The following is a 22,274-nucleotide window of genomic DNA, read 5'->3' as shown; positions in this document are numbered from 1 at the left end:
TGATACTGTTTTTTTTATTTATTTATTTATTTTTTCCACTGGAATGTCAGAAGTTTCTTCAGACCTGGCTATATAAGACATGGCACCTACTGGTAAACAATGTAAATGTGATTCATTACATTTTCAAACTTGCAAAAGGTGGCATTTATTAAAAAAAAAAAAAAAAAACACGATTTGGGTAAGGAATACAATGACAGGTTTATAAAGAATTATCTAACACAATCTACAAGTGCAAACGTGGTAAATGCGGCTTAAAGAAAATCAGTTTTAGAAATTTGCTATTTCTAATGTTGAACATCTCCTTGCAGCCAAGTCTGACCTTTTAGGGTTACTTCTAGTTTTCTAGGCCACTTGTGCTCTCGGCGACTCCAACTGCTGATGGTGAAGCGGCGCGCACCGAGTCAGTCGTATGGATTGGTATGAATTGTATTTTAAGAACACAACTGCTGTGAATCTGCACTAATCCTATTAACATGTTTAATTCTGAAACTTTTTTTGGAGATCATTACGCTGAAATGGCACTTGAAACTAAATTATAAGTAATGTGGCAACTGTAAATGAAGCAAAATTATTAAAATGACCCATTTGTTAAAAATAGAAAGTACCTCTGTTTGAGCTTATAACAGCAACAATGCACTGACAATTCACAGTAAATTACATCAAATGTTTCATGCTTATATAACAAATGTGAATTTTGTGACTCTTAGATATAAGGTTATGCAATAAATAAATAAATATATAAAAACAGAGAGACATGAAAAATTATGGGCACTCCTGGTCAAAATATGTTTTTACTGTGAAACAAAAGGAACTAAGAAAAGGGCCACCAGAAAACCCTTTCTATTTCCCTATAGCTTTCTACTGCTTTGTGGGCAGCGCACTTTGACCAGATGATGCTAATTGTTGAGGTAATGTTGAGAAATGTTTCGAGAGCTTTGAAGGTGATTAGCATCACCTTACCTTTCCTAAAGATTAAATCACTTGGAGGGCCCACAGCTTTGCCTGAAACTCTTTTGCTTTTCTCTCTTAAATTATACAAAACAAAAATAATATAGTATGCTTCCTTGAAAGAGTGAAATGCTTAACATTTTGGGAAGAAAATTTCACCTTTTTAACTTTAAGTTCGGTTAAACTTTCCCTCACTTAGTGATTCACAGTAACAGTTTTTGACCTGGAGTGCCCTAGTATTTGCAGCATGCCACTGTATCTTTATCAATTGCCTACTATTTTTCAGTGAAGCATTTCTTTAACATATGTGATGACAATTTTCTAAGAAAATGCATACAATAACAGTGAATAGACCATTCAAATTCTTCGTAATATGAATCTACATAAAACACTTCACCTGTACTCCCCTACACTATTCATGAGAACACTATACCTATTAAAAACAAATAATTAGCAAAACAATTATGAAAATGGACTTAAAATGAAACTTAAAAAACATCAATATAAAAGTAGAAGAAATTATTTCCTATAAACATACAGTAAATGGAAATTTCAAGTCTCAACTAAAAACAGCATAGAAATATTAAAATATAAAAGTAAGGGGTTGGCACAGAGAGGCAACTGTGAGATGGCAGTTAAAAGACAAGTGTGTTGAGTTTTGGGGAAACAATAGATAGTACACTTACTTTAGTTTAGAGTGAACTAAAAATATATTAATTAATTTGTTCATATTTACAGATCCAATATTAGACACTAAACAGGAAATGTTTAATCAGCGTACTGATTTTAATCAGCATAAATTGCAGCTTACTGATCTTGCTAATCACGAGATGCAGTTATTAAACACTATGAGCACTTTTTCACAGTTTATAAAAAAAGGTCAAATCTGAAGCTACAGTGACTCGTCTACAGGATTAAGAAAGAGAACATGAAGGTTTGTGTTTTTGCTCATTTTGAATGATGTGCTCGTTCACTTACAGTTCTTGCCTGAGTGTGTGTGGTGTATTTACACAGTTAAACAGTGCTGTGAAGTGGTGTACCACCATGCGAGGGTGAAGAAGCGTGTTCTGAGGATGAGGAGATGGAGCGTGATGAAGATGCCTCTCTCTGTAGCTCCTCCACTTTCTTCTGCAGCTCAGCTCGCAAAAACAGCAGCTCCTTCAGGTTCTGATGAACTGGCATCTAGACAATCCACACACACAATCAAAGTTTTTGTTTAGTTTTGGATTGGTTTTGCATCACAGCAATGATATATACAGTACCAGTCAAAAGTTTAGACACACTTCTCATTCAATGTGTTTTTAGTTTTTTTTTTTTTTTACATGGTAGATTTAATATTGAAGACTAATTAAAGCTATACAGGAACATATTGCAGAATATTTTTTTAACAAAAAAAAATGTTTTATACTTTAGGTTCTTCTTTAGAAGTAGCCCTTTTAGCCTTGAGGACAGATCTGCACACTCTTGGTATTTCAGTGTCTTCATGAGAGAGAGAGTCACCTGGAATAATTTTCTTAACGTCTTGAAGGAGTTTCTGAAGGTGCTGAACAATAGTAGCTCCAGCTCATTCCACATTACCTCAATTCACTATCTCAGATGCGTTTAGGTCAGGGGATTGTGAAGGACAAACACTTTTTTTGTCTACTGTAATTCCTTATGTGTGCCTTTATTGTTTTCATGTCTTTCTTCTTGTATTTCCTAAAATGTAGAAACATTGAATGGGAAGGTGTGTCCAAAATCATATATCTCACATAAATCTTTATAAAGATTTATAAAGTCATTTTGGAGCATTTCTATTGGTCCATTCCTCATGAAATACATTTAAAAATTGTCTGGATGTTAATCTACACAGATTTCTCTCCTGAACACTGTTTATTTGGGTGAGTAAAGCACTTCCATTTATTTACAGTAAGCGTAGAATTCCAATAAGGGTCTGAGGGTGAGTTTTCAGTAAAGTTTCTCATTAGCTGTTTACTGCAGCACTAGCGGTATATAAATGCTGCCCGATAGCACTAGACTGATGAAAATTAAAGGATTTTAAGTGCAACTTATAATCTAAAAATATGGTTCTTTAAATCTAACAATAATAATTTCATGATATTCTGTTCTCATTGTGTATCATTTATATACAAAGTTTCTATTTCTATTTGAATGACATTTCCAGTGAAATCAATCACCTGTGGTCTCATGCGAGGGTTCCAGCGTACATAGTAGCCCACCCACAGCTCCAGGTGCCGCAGGCTGGCCAGTGGATACAGCACTTGGTTTTCATAATCTACATAGAAGGGGTTGGTGAAGTCCTCCGGCTGACTATTTACATACGACCACAGAGACACCGTCTTACTCTGCACTTCCTGTGAGGGAGAAGAAGGAAGAAGTGCACAGAACAAAGATGGAGAGAATAAGAAAGAAAGTTCAAAGAAATAGATCAGGTAGGTCAGGAAACATACAGAAAACAGAGAAGACAGGAATTCAATTTAAGAATCCAATTACTGTATGTTTTAGTGTTCTAAACTGGATCTTACCTTTTCATTTCTCTCCTGCTCACTGTTGTAGAGGAATGTACCAAAAAGGCAGCTGTACAGGTGGTCCAGGATGGTTATAAGGAAGAGCTCATTGAACTCAAAAGCAGAGGGAAACTGTAGGGGAAAATTACAGTGATTGTTAACTACCTGATGTTGATCTTACTGATATCTAGTGGAGTAAAATATACAGCTAGATCTGAGTTATATAAACAGCAGTTTATTTATATGAATTGCACCTGTTTAATCAGTAACAGCTCACCTGTCTCATCATCTGCCACACGCAGTCTATAAACTGCACGAACAGCGGCGAGCGCTCAGAGTTAGCGTGGTTCTCATCGCCATGCCCAACACGCTGTCACACGGAGCAAGAGAAAAAGAAAGAGAGAGTGATAAGAGAAAAAGACAAAAAGAACAGAAAGAAATAAACAACTATTACACAAAACACTGAAATTATACACACAAAACTTGGAAACCCAAGATCCAATATTTGGAAAATTCTCTTTAGCATGACTCTTGATCTTCCTAGGGAGTTTAAAGATGTTTTTATTGTAGTAATCTGGTTTTATAGTGATGCTTCAGTGTTGTAGCACTTTGAGATTTGCTTTAAATATACAGTGTGTTACAAATAAAGTGTATTATTAGGGGTGTAACGGTACAGAAAATTCGGTATGGTACGTTTTTGGGACACCTCCAATAAACTTTATTACTGTTATTTTTAATAATAACATTGTAGTAGTATTTTTTTTATGGCATTAATCCATATAAGTTTGGAATAACCTTTTTTAATAATATAAAACCAATAGAAATTTTGGAAATGAATTCTAACACGATCATTTATGACAATTTTGCCAAATTAACATCAAGAATGTTTTTGTTTGATTATTAAAAATGAATATTAAGATCTTTCTGCATTTAAAGTGCTAAACAAATTACAGTACAGTATTTAGATTTGACTAACTTGTTCTATCTACAAATGTACAATTATTACTTATAAAAATAATAGCAGTTTTATAATACAAGTGATTTTGAACACTCCTCCTTTGCTGCTGCTGCTGGTTCTCACCGAGGCGAACTTGTGTCCGAAGCTTATCCACTCCTTCTCCAGCAGCACCTGGAAGCCCCTCAGTGTGCGGTAGTAGGAGTCCAGCATCAGCATGGCCAGAGAGGTGAGCTGAGCTGTGCGGTCCCAGCCGTCACTACAGTGCACCACCACAGAGCTCTTACTGGACTCCACCTTATCCGCTACACGCACCGCCCCCGCTAACAGCAGCTACAAACACATGCAGAAGAATAAAAAAAACTGTTATTAATCACTGAGTTATGACCATGAATAAAACATAACAGAAGTCATGGGACAGGGACTAGTATAGTGTCCCGTGACTTTTGCCGTATCTACAGAAGCTAAAGGGGACCTGCTGCACTGATTTGTGGTATATGCATGTGGATGTATTGAAATGAATGCACTGAATGTGGATGTGATTTTAGAGTCGCATGTCTGTATGGACAATTCTAGCCAGACACTGCCGGTCACAATCATTACCACTCACTGCACTGTCCACTGCACTGGGTGGTAAGGCCTCTATGACTTATTTCCGATACACGCATGATGCTGTGGATTGAGTAATGTAAAATGCCCTTACAAATTTGAAATTCAAAATTTCCATCCACCTGGCCTCACTCAAACTCCAATAATTTACGCCACCAACATCACTCACAAGATAACACCTCACAAATTATATAGGTGATCACTTCATAATCAAGTAACTTACTGCTATTCCATAATTTATGACATGCATGAAAGACTAAATTTTATGGTGTTTTTAAGGATTAGATAAAAAATTAAGCTGAAGTTTTTTATTACACAACATTAAGCTTGATTTTAACCCCAATTTTCAGTTGTTTTGGGTCTGTGCTAATTAGACTCAATTACTTCTACAGTCGTTTGGTCGTGCATACACATTTGTGTTGCATAATTCCAATTCTACAAAATCAGCAAAAACAGTTGTGTAATATGTAGTGTAATATGTCCAGTCTGTTTATAATCTGCTCAGACTTATATAGTGTATCTAAGGCTTTAGGTAGCTTCTCAAAACAAGGCTACCTAAAACAGGGCAACAGTGGTGGGTGTGGTGCAGGGGATAACACTAGCACCTTGCCAGAAATCTACTATGTGGGAGGCTGGGGTTCTATTCCAGGTCTGGGTGACTATTCTATAGGCTTTTATAATTCACTCTGGATAAGAGCTTCAGCTGTTTACCCTTATATACTCCAGCCAGTGTGTGGCGTCTATAGCCGAGTGCCAGCGAAGTTCATCAATAGTGGGGTAGACCACCTCCTTCAGCTTCCTCAGAGACTCTCTCATCACATGGATGTTTGGGATCTCCAGGAAATTGAGTTCCACATGATGATAAAAACTCTCATTTTCATAACCACCATCTTTCGCCTGCAGAGAAGAAGAGAGCAGAGCAGAGGAATGAAAAAAGGTCAGTTTGTGGACAAAACCATCTGTGACAATGGTCAGCTGATTCCTACCACACTTACTGCAGAGATGCTTGGAAGGCACTTAAATCTTTTAAGTGTTGTTAGGCTAATCATCTTTTTTTTTTAAGCTGTGGTCTATAATTTAATTTCATGTTTTACTAATCTATTACATAATGTGAGATTTACAGCTTTGACTGTCATTGATTCTTGTTTTTTTACAAGAAGGTGTTGATGTATGTATTAGTTGCCTGGTACAAGATGCAATTAAATTAATTTGTCATCAAAATAAACTTTACATTTGTAGGCAATTTCTGAGCAAAAAGATAAAAAAATAATGTACAATATGGCATATTCGACCCAAGTTTTCCTCTTTGAATCCCAATCTCTCAGGAAGAGGATTTGGGTAATTTATTGTTAAAATTAAATCATTAAAAACTCATTTTTGTCTGTCTGTTTGTGAACCATGAGCGGAGGCTTATACTGTCCGTATCGATATTGTGATTATATCGTATTGATCAAAATTAAGAAATATATAGTGATATATTTGGCCATACTGTCCAGCCCTATTACTACCATATCCCAAAGCTGTTATACTGGATTCAGATCTAGTGACTGGAAAGACAACAGAACTCATGGTCAGCAATACTCAAACAGGCATCAAGCAAGTACTGTACCAAGAACACATTTCCCACAACATTTAACCACCTTTACCAGCCTGAACTACTAACACATACAGATGTGCCAAAGTTCTGATCGTACCACCTGTGCACTTCAACAGAAACTGGAATTCATCAGATCAGATTATATATATATATTTTTTTTATTCAAACTGGATTTTAACTGTCCAGTGCTGGTAATCCTGTGCCCAGTAAAGCCTCAGCTTTCTGTTCCTGCCTGACGGAAGTGGAACCCAACACAACTGGCAAGCAATTGGAAAGACTAGTCTCTCCCCTTTTACCTTGTTTGTATCTGCTACACTGCCCTGCCGGGCATCAAATATAGTGAGCTTGTGTGACTGAGCGTTGGCGTCCATGATGGTCTGCAGATAACGTTCATCTTCTTTACAGCGTCGGTCTGAGGGTCCCACCAGCGGCTGACTGCAGCGCACGATAGTGGCCTGAGTCTCAGGGTGGATCCATGATAGAACCTAACGGAGGAGAGGGAGAGGAAAAAAACACAGTATGTCACACATAACATGCTATAAAAGTTTTCATACCCCTTGAACTTTTCCACATTTTGTCACTTTACAACCACAAACTTAAATGTATTTGTTTCTAAGTGATAGACAAACACAAAGTATTGCATACAACATGCATCTTAGAACTTGGTGACCCAGCTCTGTAACTTTGATATATTATTAAACAAACATAAGTCCATTAAAGTAGATTCCTGGCCCACAAATCAACAACCTTTGGCCACAGCCATGAGACACATACTAGGGGTGTGACGAGACACTCATCTCATGAGACAAGACATCTCATGAGACAAAATGAGATAAGATTTTGACTATAAATATTTTTATATCAAAGTTAAAATATATGATTGACAATATTTTTCTTGACTGAAAGTCACAAAATGCAAAACTGCATTTGAATTCTTTATTATATTGTAAGTGATCATCTTGTAACGAATGTCAATAAATTGTTACTCCGATTATGAATTCTGTATGATTTATCATATGCAGCAAAATACAGAACAAAATGCAAGTACTGCAGCTGTTTTTTACCATAAACCCAACAACTTCTCTTTTGTAATATCTCACATGAGCTTCTTTAGACCTTAGACCTATTGTCAGAATCCCCCTAGTAAGGGTTGTGTATTCTGTAACTGGCAACCCCCCTGAGGGTTTATACAAACTTGGCAACCTATAATCAAATCTTCTGCGTGTTGCCTCTGCGTTTGTCCACAATACTGCATCGCTCTGCAGTTTAAACTGTGAAGGCGAGATACAGAAAGGCAGGTGTGTGTGTGTGTTTGTGTGTGTGTGTGCAGAGTGGCTCACTCGAGCACACCAGTGCTGCTGTGACAGGAGATCTCAGCACACCCTTAGTACATACCTTTTAAAGTATGACACATTAAACACAAATGAAACTATATTATTAATATCAAATTTACACAAACAACATAAAGAATAAAAAAAAAAAAAAAAAACTTTTAACACACACTAGAACACACACACACACTGACCGGAATGCGGTGCTTGGCTCTGAAAGAGGCCACTCTCCTAAGCTCATCCTCTTTGATGCTGGTTGGGATGACCAGCAGTGCAGGATACGTGTCACACACCTCATAATTACTGTTTATCTTACTGATAGTCCAGCTTTCATTGGGAAGACCCTGAATACAAACAACAGGAAGGAAGAACAATAGAGAGAGGAGGAGTTATAGTAAAAGTAAAACAGGTATTTATCCTCACACAGCTATAGATGGTAATGTAAAAATGATGGAACCTGTCTCTTGTACTCTGCCACAGGGTCATACACCTTCCATCCATCTACTGGATACTCCTCCTTATATTGGAAAGCAAACAGAGGCTGGAAAAGAGAAGGAAATGTATGACTGACAGTTTTCTGAAGCACTCAACTAATGACTAAAAGCTATTGACCGAAAGTGAGGCTGAGTGTTTCTGATTTACTCACCAGTTCATTGGACAGAGGGAAGGCCTGCTTACTAAGAGTCTCCACAATCTCCAGATTAGACTGCTCTTCTTTCTTATATGCAAACCTTGGACTCCTCATGTCCTGAGAGAGAAAAAGATAGATAGATAGAGAGAAAATGATAGAGAGAGATTAAATCATTTAATGATATCTTAGATGCTTATCCAAATTTTACAAACCTTGTTTCTACATTTGCTTGTTTCTTCAACATAATTACAATAATTACAATCAGCTTTGGAGCCGTATTTCAGCGATCTATAGGAGAGCTGTCAAACGTGCACTGCACAGCTTGATTTAGGGCGTCAGAGTGTCTTTTGTGTCGTAAGGACACAAAAAGTGCACCTTGCCCAGCCCGAAACACGCAAAAGACATGTACTAATTCTCTTAAATAACCATGGGTGTGTTTTGGGCATAATGTAAAATAAACTAATCAGGGTCATTTCCTTTGAAAGTGGATTGGTATTTTAACAGCAGCTCTTTTGCGCTCGTCAAGGTACACAAGCTGGTACAACAGCAATATTGTTTTATTTTATTTTCTGTTTATTGTTAATGTAAAAGCTGGATTTGTGCACTTTGTTGTGTGTGTATGTAATGGGTGGGGGTGTACTGATTGTGCAGCTCTGTTGCCAAGATAGAAGTGAATGTCTGCTGGTTGACTATAGTCAGGGTTCACCCGCTGTGTGAATGCACCTTAGGCATCATGTTGTATTTGCCTTGACTGTTCTCATCCTCAGCATCCAATCTAGCACAGTGTAGCCTCACCTTGCAGACTATCTCCATCCCACGTTGGTTTTCTCCATGACTTTGCACACTGATGGTCTCCAGCCTGCTGATTGCCCCAAGATTCACATCCAGTATAAATGGGGGTTCCTGAAGAAAACACAAAAATCAGGACTTATTTAAGATTTAACCAGTTCACTCTGGCTTCACATTACTGCAAATAAAGCATGCCAGCACAAAAGCTCAGACTTACCCTCTCTAGACTGACGAAGAAGAGCTTGTAGTCTGTGACGGTGAGTGTGCCAGTCACAGCTCCAGTGAACGGACAGATGTACATCACATCTTTAGCTGTTCCACAAAGTGCAACCAGAGATCTTTTAGTGTTAGAGCAGGAGGATGTGGTGAAACCATATCAGGTGAAGCATTAAAGGAAGGAAAAGACTCACCAGTGCTTTTAATAGTCTCCCCGGGGACCAGTGGAACTTCATCTAGGGGAATCACCCTCTGCTGGTCTTTGAATACCTGCAATTAACAGAGTATTAATTGCCTTAGTGTTAGTAAGCCAACTGTAAAGACACACAGAAGATCATATTATCGCTTTCCAATGAAAAATATATATTTTAGTAAATTTTTAGTTTACTACAGAATTTATAATACAGAAGCTGTTCTTTCCACTGTAACAAACTTTCTTGATAAATGGACCAATAGAATTTCTCAGAAATTACCTGAAATAAACTCTTTTTACATTGACTTCCACTGAAAGTTAAGGAAGTTTTATTTCTTTAAGGTTAGTTGGGGAGGCTACGGTGTGTTTGAGAGTGTATACATAATACTAATCTGAACGGGATTCGTTTCTCAGGGGGTCCTGGGGAAATCTTCTCTTTTACTGGGGTCCTCTGTGATTTTATTCCAATCTGGAACGACCATGTATAAGTCCTCTGAGAAAATTACAGGCTGAATTACCTGTTTTTTGCATTATAATAAAATTTAATAAAGTTGTTTGTCCACTGCCACGCACCGTAATTACAGTTTGGGCGCATGTTTCCATGGAGATCCACGTAAACACAACAGCAAGTGGAACTGGAGGAGCTACTGAACCAAGAAAGCCAAGAAACTCACTGGTTCTCCTGTTTTTTCAACTGCAAGAGTAGAAGTATAACATTTTTTTACAGACGTCCCGCTAAGAAACTAATCCCGTCTGGATAGGGCTTTAGGCTGTTTGGAGCGTGTAATGTTAAAATAGTGGTATTAAGGTTGTGGGCAAAATTTTGTAATATCCTATCTAATGAGCTTGAAGGGAACACGGGAATACATTTGTGATGCCAGAATTCACTGCTGAGATTTCTAGAGGTGTTATGAGACAAATTCAGTGAAATACTGACAAAGAGAGGTATCTACCTGATGACCACTGATAGAGAGCTTGTGGCGTAGTGGGTGATAAGTGTATTACATTATATTATATTTAGTGGACGCTTTTATCCAAAGCGACTTACAAATAATGATGTACATTCAGCAACAGTGGACATAGAAGTTCAAGACAAAAGCATTTTAGGCCGGGCCTAAAGGAGGCCAAAGGGAAATAGTGGGATACAGGAAAAAGGTGGGGATGGAAGAAATGAGGTTAGAAGAAGGAGAGTAAGTGCTCTTTGAAGGTAGGAGAACAAGTAAATATGTGTAACACCAAAAGATCAGTGCAGGATCTATCATCTTCCTGTATTATGTTACTAGTTAATTGCTGTTTTGGAGATACATGTTTTTCATTGGACAGATACGATATGGACAAAAACATGCACAGTTTAAAAAAATGTCTGCATTTTAACATACTGTCAACAGAATGCATATTATTATTTACAATGCTACTGCAGCTCTTTAAATGTAGTTATATTAAAAACTCACAATCTTACAGCCCCTATATAGGGAACTAGATAAGTTATAAAACTACATCTGCACACAGATAGCACTAGAGTTCAGATTTCTGCAGAATAGAAATATTTCACTTTTACAAACAACGTTCACTATCTTTACTGTAACAATGCTTTGTTATATTCAGAATCCAAAATTCCATGACATGGCATGGCATTGTACACTATATAGGGAGTAATTTGGGATTAAACTTCTTTATTTTTGTGGTTTCTTTCTTCCACGTGATGTGCTGAGGTCTCTTTTTATGAGGTACTATCACTAAATTTATGCCCATGCAAGCAATTTCAAATATTCCAAATGTAAATATTAATTTAAGAATATCCAGATATGTGTGGATAGAGACTAAAATAGGTTATTCAAATAAATATACAGCTCTGGAAAAAAATAAAAGACCACTTAAAAATGATGAGCTTCTTTGATTTTACCCAATTGAAAACCTCTGGAATATAATCAAGAGAAAGATGGATAATCACAAGCCAAATATTGATTTTTGAACTCTTAAAACATTATTTGAGGTCTAAAAGCTGTGCATCATTTTGTTATTTCATCCATTTCTCATTTTCTGCAAATAAATGCCCCAAATGACTATTTTTATTTGGAATTTGGAGGAAATGTCCATAGTTTATAGATTAAAGCAACAATGTTCATTTTACTCAATCATATACCTATAAATAGCAAAATCAGATAAACTGATTCAGAAACTGAAGTGGTCTCTTATGTTTTCCAGAGCTGCATCTACAGTTAAAATGAATGAAGTAATCGTAATACTAATTTTCTGTTCCTGAATCATGCCTGTTTAGGTGATTTCTTTTTGGTCAAATAAACACTCTTTTAGTCTAGACTGTAGCACTTTTAATGCAATAATGTGGAGGAGGCTAATAGAGCACTGTAGCACTCTGTACAGGACCAGCACTCTGCTGTATTAGTAATGCAAGAAGCACTTAGCTCTATTCACAGTCAGCACATAAGAGAGCAACACCACAGAGACAGGCTACATATACAGTTTGTGTTTGGAAAGGCTGCTGAAGGCAGAGGAAGAGGGAAGGGAATATTAGGGGTTAAAAGAGAAAGACTTGCCACAGCGTGAGGAGGCAGCTCAGAGTCACTGTCACACTGATAACCATGCTCTTCACTAGTGTCCTGAACACACAGCCAGCGAGGAAAGAGGCAGAAAGAGACACAAAGAAAAAAAGAGAGAAAAGTGGAAACAGACTGTGTTAATAATGTTGTGTAGAGAGATTAGAACTCATGAGAGAGGAGGAAGCAGGTAAGGAGAAAAATGAGGAAGAAGAAAGTTAATATAATATTATTAGTAGTGGGAATTTTGTTATGTACACAGTTTACTAAAACATGAGTTATGATTTGATTTAGCAGGGATATTTAAACACTTCTCATTTAATTAAATAAAAACTAGACAACACAACATGTATTTAATATTAAAGGAGAAATCCGGTGTGAAGTGGACTTGAGGTGAAGTGAAATATAATAAGAAAAACAAAATTTTGTCAAATAGCCCACCTCCGTTCAACCCCATTATTCTGAAATATAGCTTTTTAAGTAGATGCCCCAAATGGGCTTACAATGCTAGCAATAGGGGTATTGTGTTGCCCATGCAAAAAAAATCACTATTTTCACAACAACCTCAAATTGGAAATGCATAAATTTACGCTATTGCTGAAAATATCTCCATAATATTTATTATTCATTATGCATTTCTACTGAATGAATTTTAAAATCTGTTGCCCCATCCAACCTATTTGTTTGTGCTTTTCAGAAATGACGGCACCCAGAGAACTACCTCAAGGTACTGTGTGAATAAACATTGTTTTTTAATAAACTATCTGTGCACTTTCAAAGCTCTCAGTGTCTCACGGCCCTCAGAACTTGATTAAAATCACTTTGTTTGGCCATTAACATTTTAAAACCAGTGTTTTAGAAATCCTCTTTATTTTTTTTTTTTTTGTTATTTCTATCCATGTAATGTTTGGCTTGCTAACCATCAAGCTAGCATAGTGATTTAGTAATGGCAAAGTGTCGTAACAAAGTTGTAGGCCCATTACATCTCCAGGTACGTTACCGATGACATTATTCACAAAGTCCAGCAAATCCAGTACAGTTTTGAAACGTCACAATTTTTTATATGTCTTGCTGCTCTGATTTAGTATCAGCAGCATTTGCTTCTTTTAGGTTTTAAAGGGAAAATCACAACTGGTCACAACGAAATAAACACATGTTTTGCTGCATAGGGCTCTAATCATCTTCACTTTAGATAATAAAATAATGAAAAAAAGTGCATAAGATTGTACTGAGGCCAAGTGGAGGAGGGCTTGTTATATATGGAACAGAAATAAGAAGAACACAGTGTTTGGGTTTCAAGTGGGGAGAAGACAAAAAGAAAGAGAGAGAGAGAGAGAGAGAGAGAGAGGAATGCAGCATTAATAGCAGAGAGTTCTTGAAGGACTAAAGGTCACACCCCCACACACAGAGAGACAGGATGTGTGATGAGAGGAAACAGAAGCAGCACGTACACGCACACACACACACACACACACACACACACACACACACACACACACACACACACACGCACGCACAGACAGGATATGACAACAGGGTTATATTAATTATATTATATTAAATGCAATAATAAACACCCTCTGTAAAGGTAATATATGCAGTCCCACACTTAATTACCCCACCCTCATAACATAATTCATACACATTAGTTTCTTATTATATATTGAATATAGTAAATAAGAACCCTCATGTTTAAAAACTAAATAATAAGCATAGTCTTCAAAACATAATAATTACATTATGTTACATAATGTTTTGAATAGTATGTGGATATGACCTCACCATTGCGTATTTTATTTTATTTATTTAGGAAATTTAATACACATATACATATATATTCTAATTCCACTGTCTGAACATTCTTAAAAGATCTAATTTTTTTGCTCTATAAAATTAACATGTAAATACATTATTATGCTACTGTATCATTATTATTATATCGTTTATCACCATAATCTCTGGGATGATATATCGACCAAACAAATTGACATGCCTAGTTCAAATGGGTCATTAAATATTTATATTCCTGGGATTATTACATTTGAGTCCTAGTTATTATTCAGTGTTATTTAGTTATTATGCTTATTGCTCAGTAATGACATAGACAATAAGTTAACGTTAAGTCATTTACAGGATTTATACAGAACATAAAGTACTAAGTAAGGGGCCTAAAGTGGTAAAAATAAATGTATTTCTCTTTTTAAAAAATTACAAGTCAAATAGTTTTACACTGTACCGATAGCTTTGCTGGTCCTGTGGTCTGTGTACTGTATTTCAGTTAACATCCTTCTTGATTCTGCTTCTCCACCAGCAGAGCAAGATAAATGTCACATGGCCCAACCACCACTAAACCCATACACGATTGACCAACACAAGAACCTCAGTTTCTCTACAAAATACAGCCTACACAGTGCAGTTCTTATAGATACCCAGTCACGCTGTTCTCAATAAAGATCTCTATACATTCTTATAGATTTGAGGGAATCCAGCTTTATAAATTATAAATATGCTAAAAAGTTTTTTTCTGGAGTGATTTTATGGCAGAAAAATGTATGGTTTTCTACATTTCACTTAACAGCTCTTTAAAAATGCTTTCTCAACATCATACAATGAGTAATCCAACATTAAAGCTCATGCCACAAGCTAATAGGCTAGCCTCAAGCTAACATATTAGTCATAAATTGCGTTAAATATCAATATTTCATCATTTTTGCATTAATGTATTTTTGTTTTATTTATTTTTGTCTGTTACACAGTGAAGGATTTCAGTGTAGCATATTTTTTGTTTTAACAGAAGAACTGTTCTAATTTACAGTAGGTTGTGCTTGAAATAATGCGACAATTGGAAGAGTTGCAGTCAGTGTATGTACAAGTGCATCTAAAAAAAAATATATATTATTAGTTCAAAATGTGAATCTCATATATTACATAGATGTATTACAATCAGAGTGATCTATTTAAGCAATTATTTATTATATTGTTGATTATTATGACTTACAGCCCATAAAAACCCAAAAATCAGTGTCTCAGAAAATGAAAATATTATATTAGACCAACTGGTACTTTTGGCAGTATATGCAGTGTACAAAGTCCTGCTGGAAAATGAAATCTGTATCTCCATAAAAGTTGACAGCAGAGGGAATTGGTTTATTTATGAGTATAGTATTTGTTTATTTTGTATTTGTTTATTTAGGAGTATTTTATTCTATTCAGTAACACATATGCTGTAAAGTATTGTGTAGAAATGTCTTGCGCTATATATTGAGTATCAAATAAACAAATTACTATGATATCATCGCTATCGTAGGAAACTTATCCTGTCACTCATCATGCCAATAAGTGATTGTATTAAATGTGAAAGAGATACACTAGACCAGTAGTGGTACTCCATCCAACCCTCCTCTTGAAGATCTGCCCTTCTCCAGGTTTAAACTCCTCCCATCTCAAACCTACCAAACTACTATACCCCATTCAACCAATCAAGAACATCTGAAGGCAGCTATTGATTGTATCAGGTAGGATAAATTAGCCTGCAGGAAGGAAGATCTTTAGCAGTACGGTTTGGAGACCAGTCCACTAGTTATATCGAAGTGTAATAAGGAAGAATTAGGCAGCACTATGTTAGTGAAAGAGGGAAAGAAGTAGATTAGTCTTTTGTACTTGAAGGGGTTGTATGTGTTAAAGTTCTCAGAGTAAGAATGCTGATTCAGGAACAGTTTCTGGCCTGAAATACTGAAGTGAACAGAATTAAGCAGTAAGAGGAACTGTATCAAAACTGATTCTGTATCAGTAGTTTTACTCTGAGATGCTAAAGACATGATTCAACCCTCAGAGACAGAGACAGTCTTACCCTCAAATTAGGCCTCCTGGATACCTGTAAATCACAGACAATAGATAACAAGACAAACATAAAATTACAAACACATCGACACGATGATGGTGGTTACATAGCTCTTGCAGTAACTCATTCCTGTCCTTCTGTCCAGCATTCTGTTGGTGTTTTTCCCTGCTGTAATCCACTAAATTCCCCGGGGGGCTCTGAGTGGTAATTAACGAATAAGGATTACTCAGTTCAGTCAGATAACCGGAGCACAGAGCCTGGTTTGCCCAATAATTCCCTTAAAACTGTGAAACTCCACAAGCCCTGTCACTAACCGTCACTGACTTCTTTAGCTGTAGTGGGTGTATAAATATATGGGAGTCAGTCCATCTGTCGATTGCTTTATATTAGTGCTGTCAATCAATTGAAAAATGTAATCAGATTAATCACAACAAAATTCAGCGATTAGCTGCAATTAATCGCACTTGTTCTTCTTAAGACGCAAAATTTTATGGTGGATATTTAAATGTAAATTAAAGAATGAATGTAATAAATGTAAAATGCAATTATATTTATATAAGTGACATCAGTTAAAATACTAGTATATCCTTGTGTGTTTAAGGGGAGATAAAGCCAATGTGGGGCGCTGGAATAAAGATTGCATGTTAATTGGATAGAGGAAAAAAAATTTTTTACTTTACTGTAAACATCTCAGCTTGGTTGTAAGGATATCTGAATTAAAATGAAGCTTGGAAGAAAGTAGAGGATGGATAGCTTGCTTAAAATGCTGACCAGCCATGCAAATACACTCCCATTCATGACAGCGCAAACAGCCTCAAACACACAAGCAAGTCTGTAGGGTTGTTTGTCTGCTTGCTTGCCGGTCTGCCTGCTATTTTGGCAAAAATATGTGTTTTAGTCTAGTACTAAAAACGAGTAGAGAAGGATTTCCAGCTTCTAAGGAGTAAATCAAATTCAAATATCCCTAAACTTCTTAATTTCTTAATTTTAAACAGTGCTTCTTCTTGAACACCAGTTCATGTGACTAGTTAGGCTGTTGCTTGAGACCATAAATGTTAAGACCAAAATGTCTCGAGATTATAGCAGGAAAAATGCTAAAATAAGCAGGACAGTGGTGCTCCAGGACCAGGACTGAGACTCACCACAACAGCTTGATGTCAATGTAGAAAAGCAAACAGACAATGGTCAAAGAAACAGGGTCACAGAGTGTACACAAACACATTTAACACACAATCTGCTCAACTCAATTCTTACTAAACACACTCACTGTGCTTAAACTGTGCTAAAACAGATAAAGACACTTACTTTCTTTACTCTTGTACATTTAATCAAGACCCTTGTTATATCAGTGTTATGTAACCTATAATACACTGGGTTTCTTAAATGTATTACACATATGCAGTAGGGTATATATATATATATATATATATATATATATATATATATATATATATATATATATATATATATATATATATTGATGTGTGAATTTGTATATATCTGTGTATATATCTGCTGATGCCGATTTACTTATGTATAACTTACAGAGAGCCCACACACCCTGGTATAACTTTATAGTAATTACTAAACATTTTAATTATTTAAAAAAAGCAATTATCAATATGACAATTCTGATATCATTGTGCATCCATAATATAAACAAAAGCCAAGCAAAAGCAGACACAACATTTTAAATAAGGATTTCCAACTGCACAAGCTCTTTTTATTTATACACCTTTTACACGTCTGACAGAATCTAATAAGGGAGGATGAGACACACAAAAGCACACTGGCACACATATCAGCACTCAGATCTTACCCTATGATCTAACTTCCACCCGGTCTGTTCAAAAACACAATGCACGTATGACACAATGACATGTTGTATAAAAATGGTAAATGTTATTATTATTTACAACAGATGAGTCAATCCTTCCAGACCTGTTTGGTACCTAACGTACTGTGTGCTTCTTTTACCTTACTATGGGTGATGCCAGGCTATTACTAATCTCTGCTGAACGACTGTACATATAGTGCTGAGGTAACTAATTTATTAGTGTAAATATATATTATTAAAATGCATACTGTGTAGAAAGCAATAAAATTTTATGTGTGAAATATATGAAGCTCTGGATGCATTTTTGGGTGTGTATTTATCCAGTTTATGTTAGCATCGATAGCCCAGCATCTCTTGTTTTTAAACTAAAGAAAAACAATTCAGACACTAATCATGCTTATGTGACACTATAATGATTTTCAGGAGATCTGTAATAAACTGACCTTGCATTCTCGGGTGATGACTTCTGGAGGAGCACAGCCGGAGATCTGGCTAGAGATGGTGGCTGCAATCAGCTGCTTACACCACTCTACATGGGAACTTGTGGGGCTGAAATAGGAAAGAGAGAAAAATACACTTTTACACTTTATTAGGATCTCTATACTAATACTGGGTTAGACTTCTCTTTGCTCTCGAAAAAGCATCAATTATTCATGGCATGGATTCCACAAGATGTAAAGGAAGTTGGAAACAGTCCTTTAAGATTCTGTTTCACGCTGACATGGTTGATTCATGCACTTTCATCTCCTGTCCCACCACACCCCATATATGTCCTGCTGCTTTCAGATCTGGTGGGTCAGCACTTATTGTTTTGGTTTGTGGCATCATGCATTATTATGATGAACATAACCGTTATAAGATGAAGGATGAACATTCAAGTGATGACTGATTGGTATTAACTAACTGAAGATGTGCCAAGAAAACATTCCCCACACCATTAGGCCACTGTCACCCGCCTGAACCGTTGACATAGATAGTAGATTTTGTCCATGGTACTGGGTCAAATTCAACCTTACACTGTGTATGCCTCTGCAGTTTTTTACTTGGTTGTCAAATGTGTCTCATTGAAATTTTAAGTGATAACATCAACAAAAAGTAGCATTTACATATATGTAAAGTGGAGCCAAACAATTACATTTTCAATTACAAAACAAATCTGAAAAGTATTCAACCCCCTTTACACTGAACCCCCCCTAAATAAAACCCAGTGCAAGGCAATCGATTGCCTTCAGAAGTCACACAATTCCTTAATAGAGTCCAGCTTTGTGTAATTTAGTCTCAGTATAAATAAACCTGTTTTTTTTTTTTTTTTAAGAACACTATCAAAAAACAGCATCATGAAGACCCAGCAGCTCACCAGTCAGGTCAAAGATAAAGTTGTGGAGAAGTTTAAAGCAGGGTTAGGTTATAAAGACATATCCCAAGCTTTGAGGATCCCAAAGAGCACTGTTCAACCCACTATACAATAATACAACTGCAAACTATTCAAAGCAATGGTCATCCACCCAAACTAACAGACTGAGGAAGGACAGCAATGAGAAGCATCCAACAGGCCCATGGTCACTCTAGAGGAGCTGCAGGACTCCACAGCTCAGGAAGGAGAATCTAGAGAATCTAGAACTATAAGTCATGCACAAACACGGCCTTTATGGAAGAGTGGTAAGAAGAAACCCCTTGTTGAAAGAAAAACATAAGATGTGCTGTTTGCAGTTTACCACAAGCCATGTAAGAGACACAGCAAACATGTGGAAGAAGGTTCTGTGGTCAGATGAGACCAAAGTTGCACTAAATGCAAAGTGTGTGTGGTGCTCATAACACTGCATAACATTTTGCTCTATTAAGCCCTATCCAAAAGGGATTCGTATCTCAGAGGGATGTCTGTGAAAAATAACACTTCTTCTTAGTGATAAAACTTTTGCACCCAGACTGAAATTGAAAAAACAGAGCAACCAGTGAGTTTTTTGGCTTTCTTGGTCACATGACATCGCGTTCAGTAGCTCCTCCATTTCCACTCGATATTGTGCTTACCTGGACCTCTGTTCTAAAAATCAAATAGGACCCCTCAATAAAAGAGAAAATTACAGACCCCCCCAGGGAAACTAATCCCGTCTGGATAGGGCTTTAGATACTTTTGCATGTAACTTTTTAAGATTTTAAGTTGATTAAAATCTTAAAAACCATGTATCATTTGTGGTCTGCTTTCCAATTTTGGGTTATGTGCTACTTTGTGTTGGTTTGTCCCTTAAAATCTCAATAAAATATTTTATTTAAAAACAAGTTTGTGGTTTTAAGGAGACAAAATCTGACAAAAAAAGTTCAAGAGGTCCACTGTGAACCCTGCAGAACAGAGCTCAGCCTGTGTGTGTGTGTGTTTTTCATACATGCTGATGTGATGTGGAGGGAGTTAAGATGACAGATGGCGGTATGAGGTCAGTAAACAGTGTGGGTGGGTGGGTTTAATGTAGACGGGGTGGCTTCAGGGGGGTATAAACAGTGTTATTATAGTATTATAGGCTACAGTGATGAAATATAGCTTACACACAGTGAAGAGGAACTGCGAGCCAATGCAGGGAGATGCTCTAAACAGTGGTTAGCTAGTAAAAATGGTGAGCAGCTTCAGTAATAAGAGAACAGTGGATGAAAACAGTAGATTTAGCTCAGTAGATTTTAGCATTTTAGCTATAGGTTAGTCTCCTGTAGTCGGAGAAGGAGAATCTTCTCCGCTGTGTGTTTATATAGTAAACAGGTTCTGCTCTAGCTGTGAATTAAAGCCTTTAATATCCCCTAAATCCTGAGAGTTAGCGGACCCCCGCTCCACCCACCTGTCCTGAGACTCCCCGCTCTCCTGTCGGGGTGTCGGAGCGGCTACGAGGCTGCGCGGTTTTCTCGATACCGGCGGAGCTCCGCTGCTCTCGGAGCCTGAGCTCGACTGCTTCTCCATTATTCCTCCTCCTCCACCGCGCCCTCTCTCTCTCTCTCTCTCTCTGCGGGTTAGCGGTGCGTGTTCGGGGGTCAGACAGGCTCTCTGCTCGTCACTTTGAGGATGCCATAGCCCCGTGCCCTTCCCCTCCCTCAGCCGGACGTCGTCACCGCTTCCTGTCGCGCGAGCTGCTGCTGCTCTTCTGCTGATAAACAGCGCTGTTTTTACTCAGCAGCAGCAGCAGCGCAGTGATGGAGACACGAGTCACTTCACTGAACCGACTCTCTGAACCAAACGCTCTTCGATTCACTGATTCGTTGATTCACTGATTCGCGCTGTGTGTTTATGGTAAAAATATTGTAATTTAGAGCATTAATTTGCAGAAAATGAGAATTGGCTGAAATAACAGAAAAGATGAAGAGCTTTCAGACCTCAAATAATGCAAAGAATACAAGTTCATATTCACAAAGTTTTAAGAGTTTAGAAATCAATATTTGGTGTAACAACCCTAGTTTTTATTCACAGTTTCATCCATCTTGGCATGTCCTCCACCAGTCTTACACACTGCTTTTGTATAACTTTACGCCACTCCTGATGCAAAAATTCAAGCAGTTCAGCTTGTGATCATATTTCTCTTAATTATATTCCAGAGGATTAATTTGGTAAAATCAAGAAAAAAATTAAATGGTCTCTTGTTTTTTTTCCATAGCTGTATATAATAATGAGGTATACCTTTCGATTGGTACTGTATATATGTATGTTTATTTTAGTAATACAGTTAAAATGTGAAACTCATATTATACATATGTTACACACATGTTTATTGTTGATGATCATGGATTACAGCCAATAAAAACCCAAAAATGAGTATCTCAGATAATTAAAATAGTATATAAGACCAATTGGTATATTTGGATGTCCCTACTAGACTGGAGAGCCTAGTCATCTGTTGGTGTTGGCCAACTGTTTTACATCAAGCTCAAGCTCAGTGCAGTGTTATCCCAGAAAATGTTATAGCACTTTATGCTTTTCTCTGCTGACAACGTTTATGAAGATGCGGATTTTATTTTTCAGCACTTTGCACACTGCCCATTGGTCTTATATAATATTCTAATTTTCTGAGTTTTCATTGGCTGTAAGCCATAATAATCAACAAAAAAAGAAATAAACACTTAAAATTGGTAACAATGTGTGCAATACATCTCTATAATATATGAGAATCACATTTTGTAAAACTTCTCAATTATATATAACATTTTTGAGATGCACTAGTATAGTTGCTGCTTTTCCTTCACACTGTGAATCCAAATCACCCATTTCAGTTACTACACAGTAAATAAAATTG

The 22,274-nt window shown here is 36.8% G+C and overlaps 1 protein-coding gene across 10 annotated transcripts; it reads right to left on the bottom strand.

Moving 5' to 3' along the window:
• Nucleotides 1-3: 3 nt before the first annotated feature.
• On the bottom strand, nucleotides 4-21,156 carry mtmr1a (myotubularin related protein 1a). 10 transcript variants are annotated; one of them, XM_049483106.1, is made up of 18 exons: nucleotides 20,832-21,156; nucleotides 18,453-18,558; nucleotides 17,992-18,015; nucleotides 16,182-16,205; nucleotides 12,332-12,394; nucleotides 9,778-9,853; nucleotides 9,585-9,679; nucleotides 9,374-9,481; nucleotides 8,594-8,695; nucleotides 8,405-8,488; nucleotides 8,142-8,291; nucleotides 6,913-7,101; nucleotides 5,731-5,916; nucleotides 4,537-4,743; nucleotides 3,733-3,825; nucleotides 3,474-3,587; nucleotides 3,126-3,302; nucleotides 4-2,130 (listed from the first exon to the last, which is right to left on the bottom strand). In XM_049483106.1, exons 1-18 carry the CDS (start codon nucleotides 20,948-20,950, stop codon nucleotides 1,963-1,965), a joined length of 2,085 nt encoding a protein of 694 aa, XP_049339063.1. In that variant the 5' UTR covers nucleotides 20,951-21,156; the 3' UTR covers nucleotides 4-1,962. The 10 variants fall into 10 exon arrangements, with proteins under 10 accessions (XP_049339063.1, XP_049339062.1, XP_049339065.1 ...); XM_049483105.1 differs by having other exon boundaries at nucleotides 9,778-9,858; nucleotides 12,334-12,394; XM_049483108.1 differs by lacking the exon at nucleotides 16,182-16,205.
• Nucleotides 21,157-22,274: the final 1,118 nt, after the last annotated feature.

The sequence above is a fragment of the Astyanax mexicanus genome, chromosome 8 (genome assembly GCF_023375975.1).
Source record: "Astyanax mexicanus isolate ESR-SI-001 chromosome 8, AstMex3_surface, whole genome shotgun sequence".
NCBI classification, from domain to species: Eukaryota; Metazoa; Chordata; class Actinopteri; order Characiformes; family Acestrorhamphidae; genus Astyanax; species Astyanax mexicanus.
Note: the sequence above shows the minus strand (reverse complement) of the source record. Positions and strands in the feature narration are given on the sequence as shown.

Bases quoted from the DNA above. Each gene is read 5' to 3' on its own strand.
- mtmr1a (XM_049483105.1), bottom strand. From the start codon at position 20,950: ATGGAGAAGCAGTCGAGCTCAGGCTCCGAGAGCAGCGGAGCTCCGCCG. The intron at 8,292-8,404 runs GTTCCATCATTT...GTTTGTATTCAG, and splicing joins TGGCAGAGTACAAGAGACAG to GGTCTTCCCAATGAAAGCTG. The intron at 7,102-8,141 runs GTCAGTGTGTGT...CTCCTCCGTTAG, and splicing joins GAGCCAAGCACCGCATTCCG to GTTCTATCATGGATCCACCC.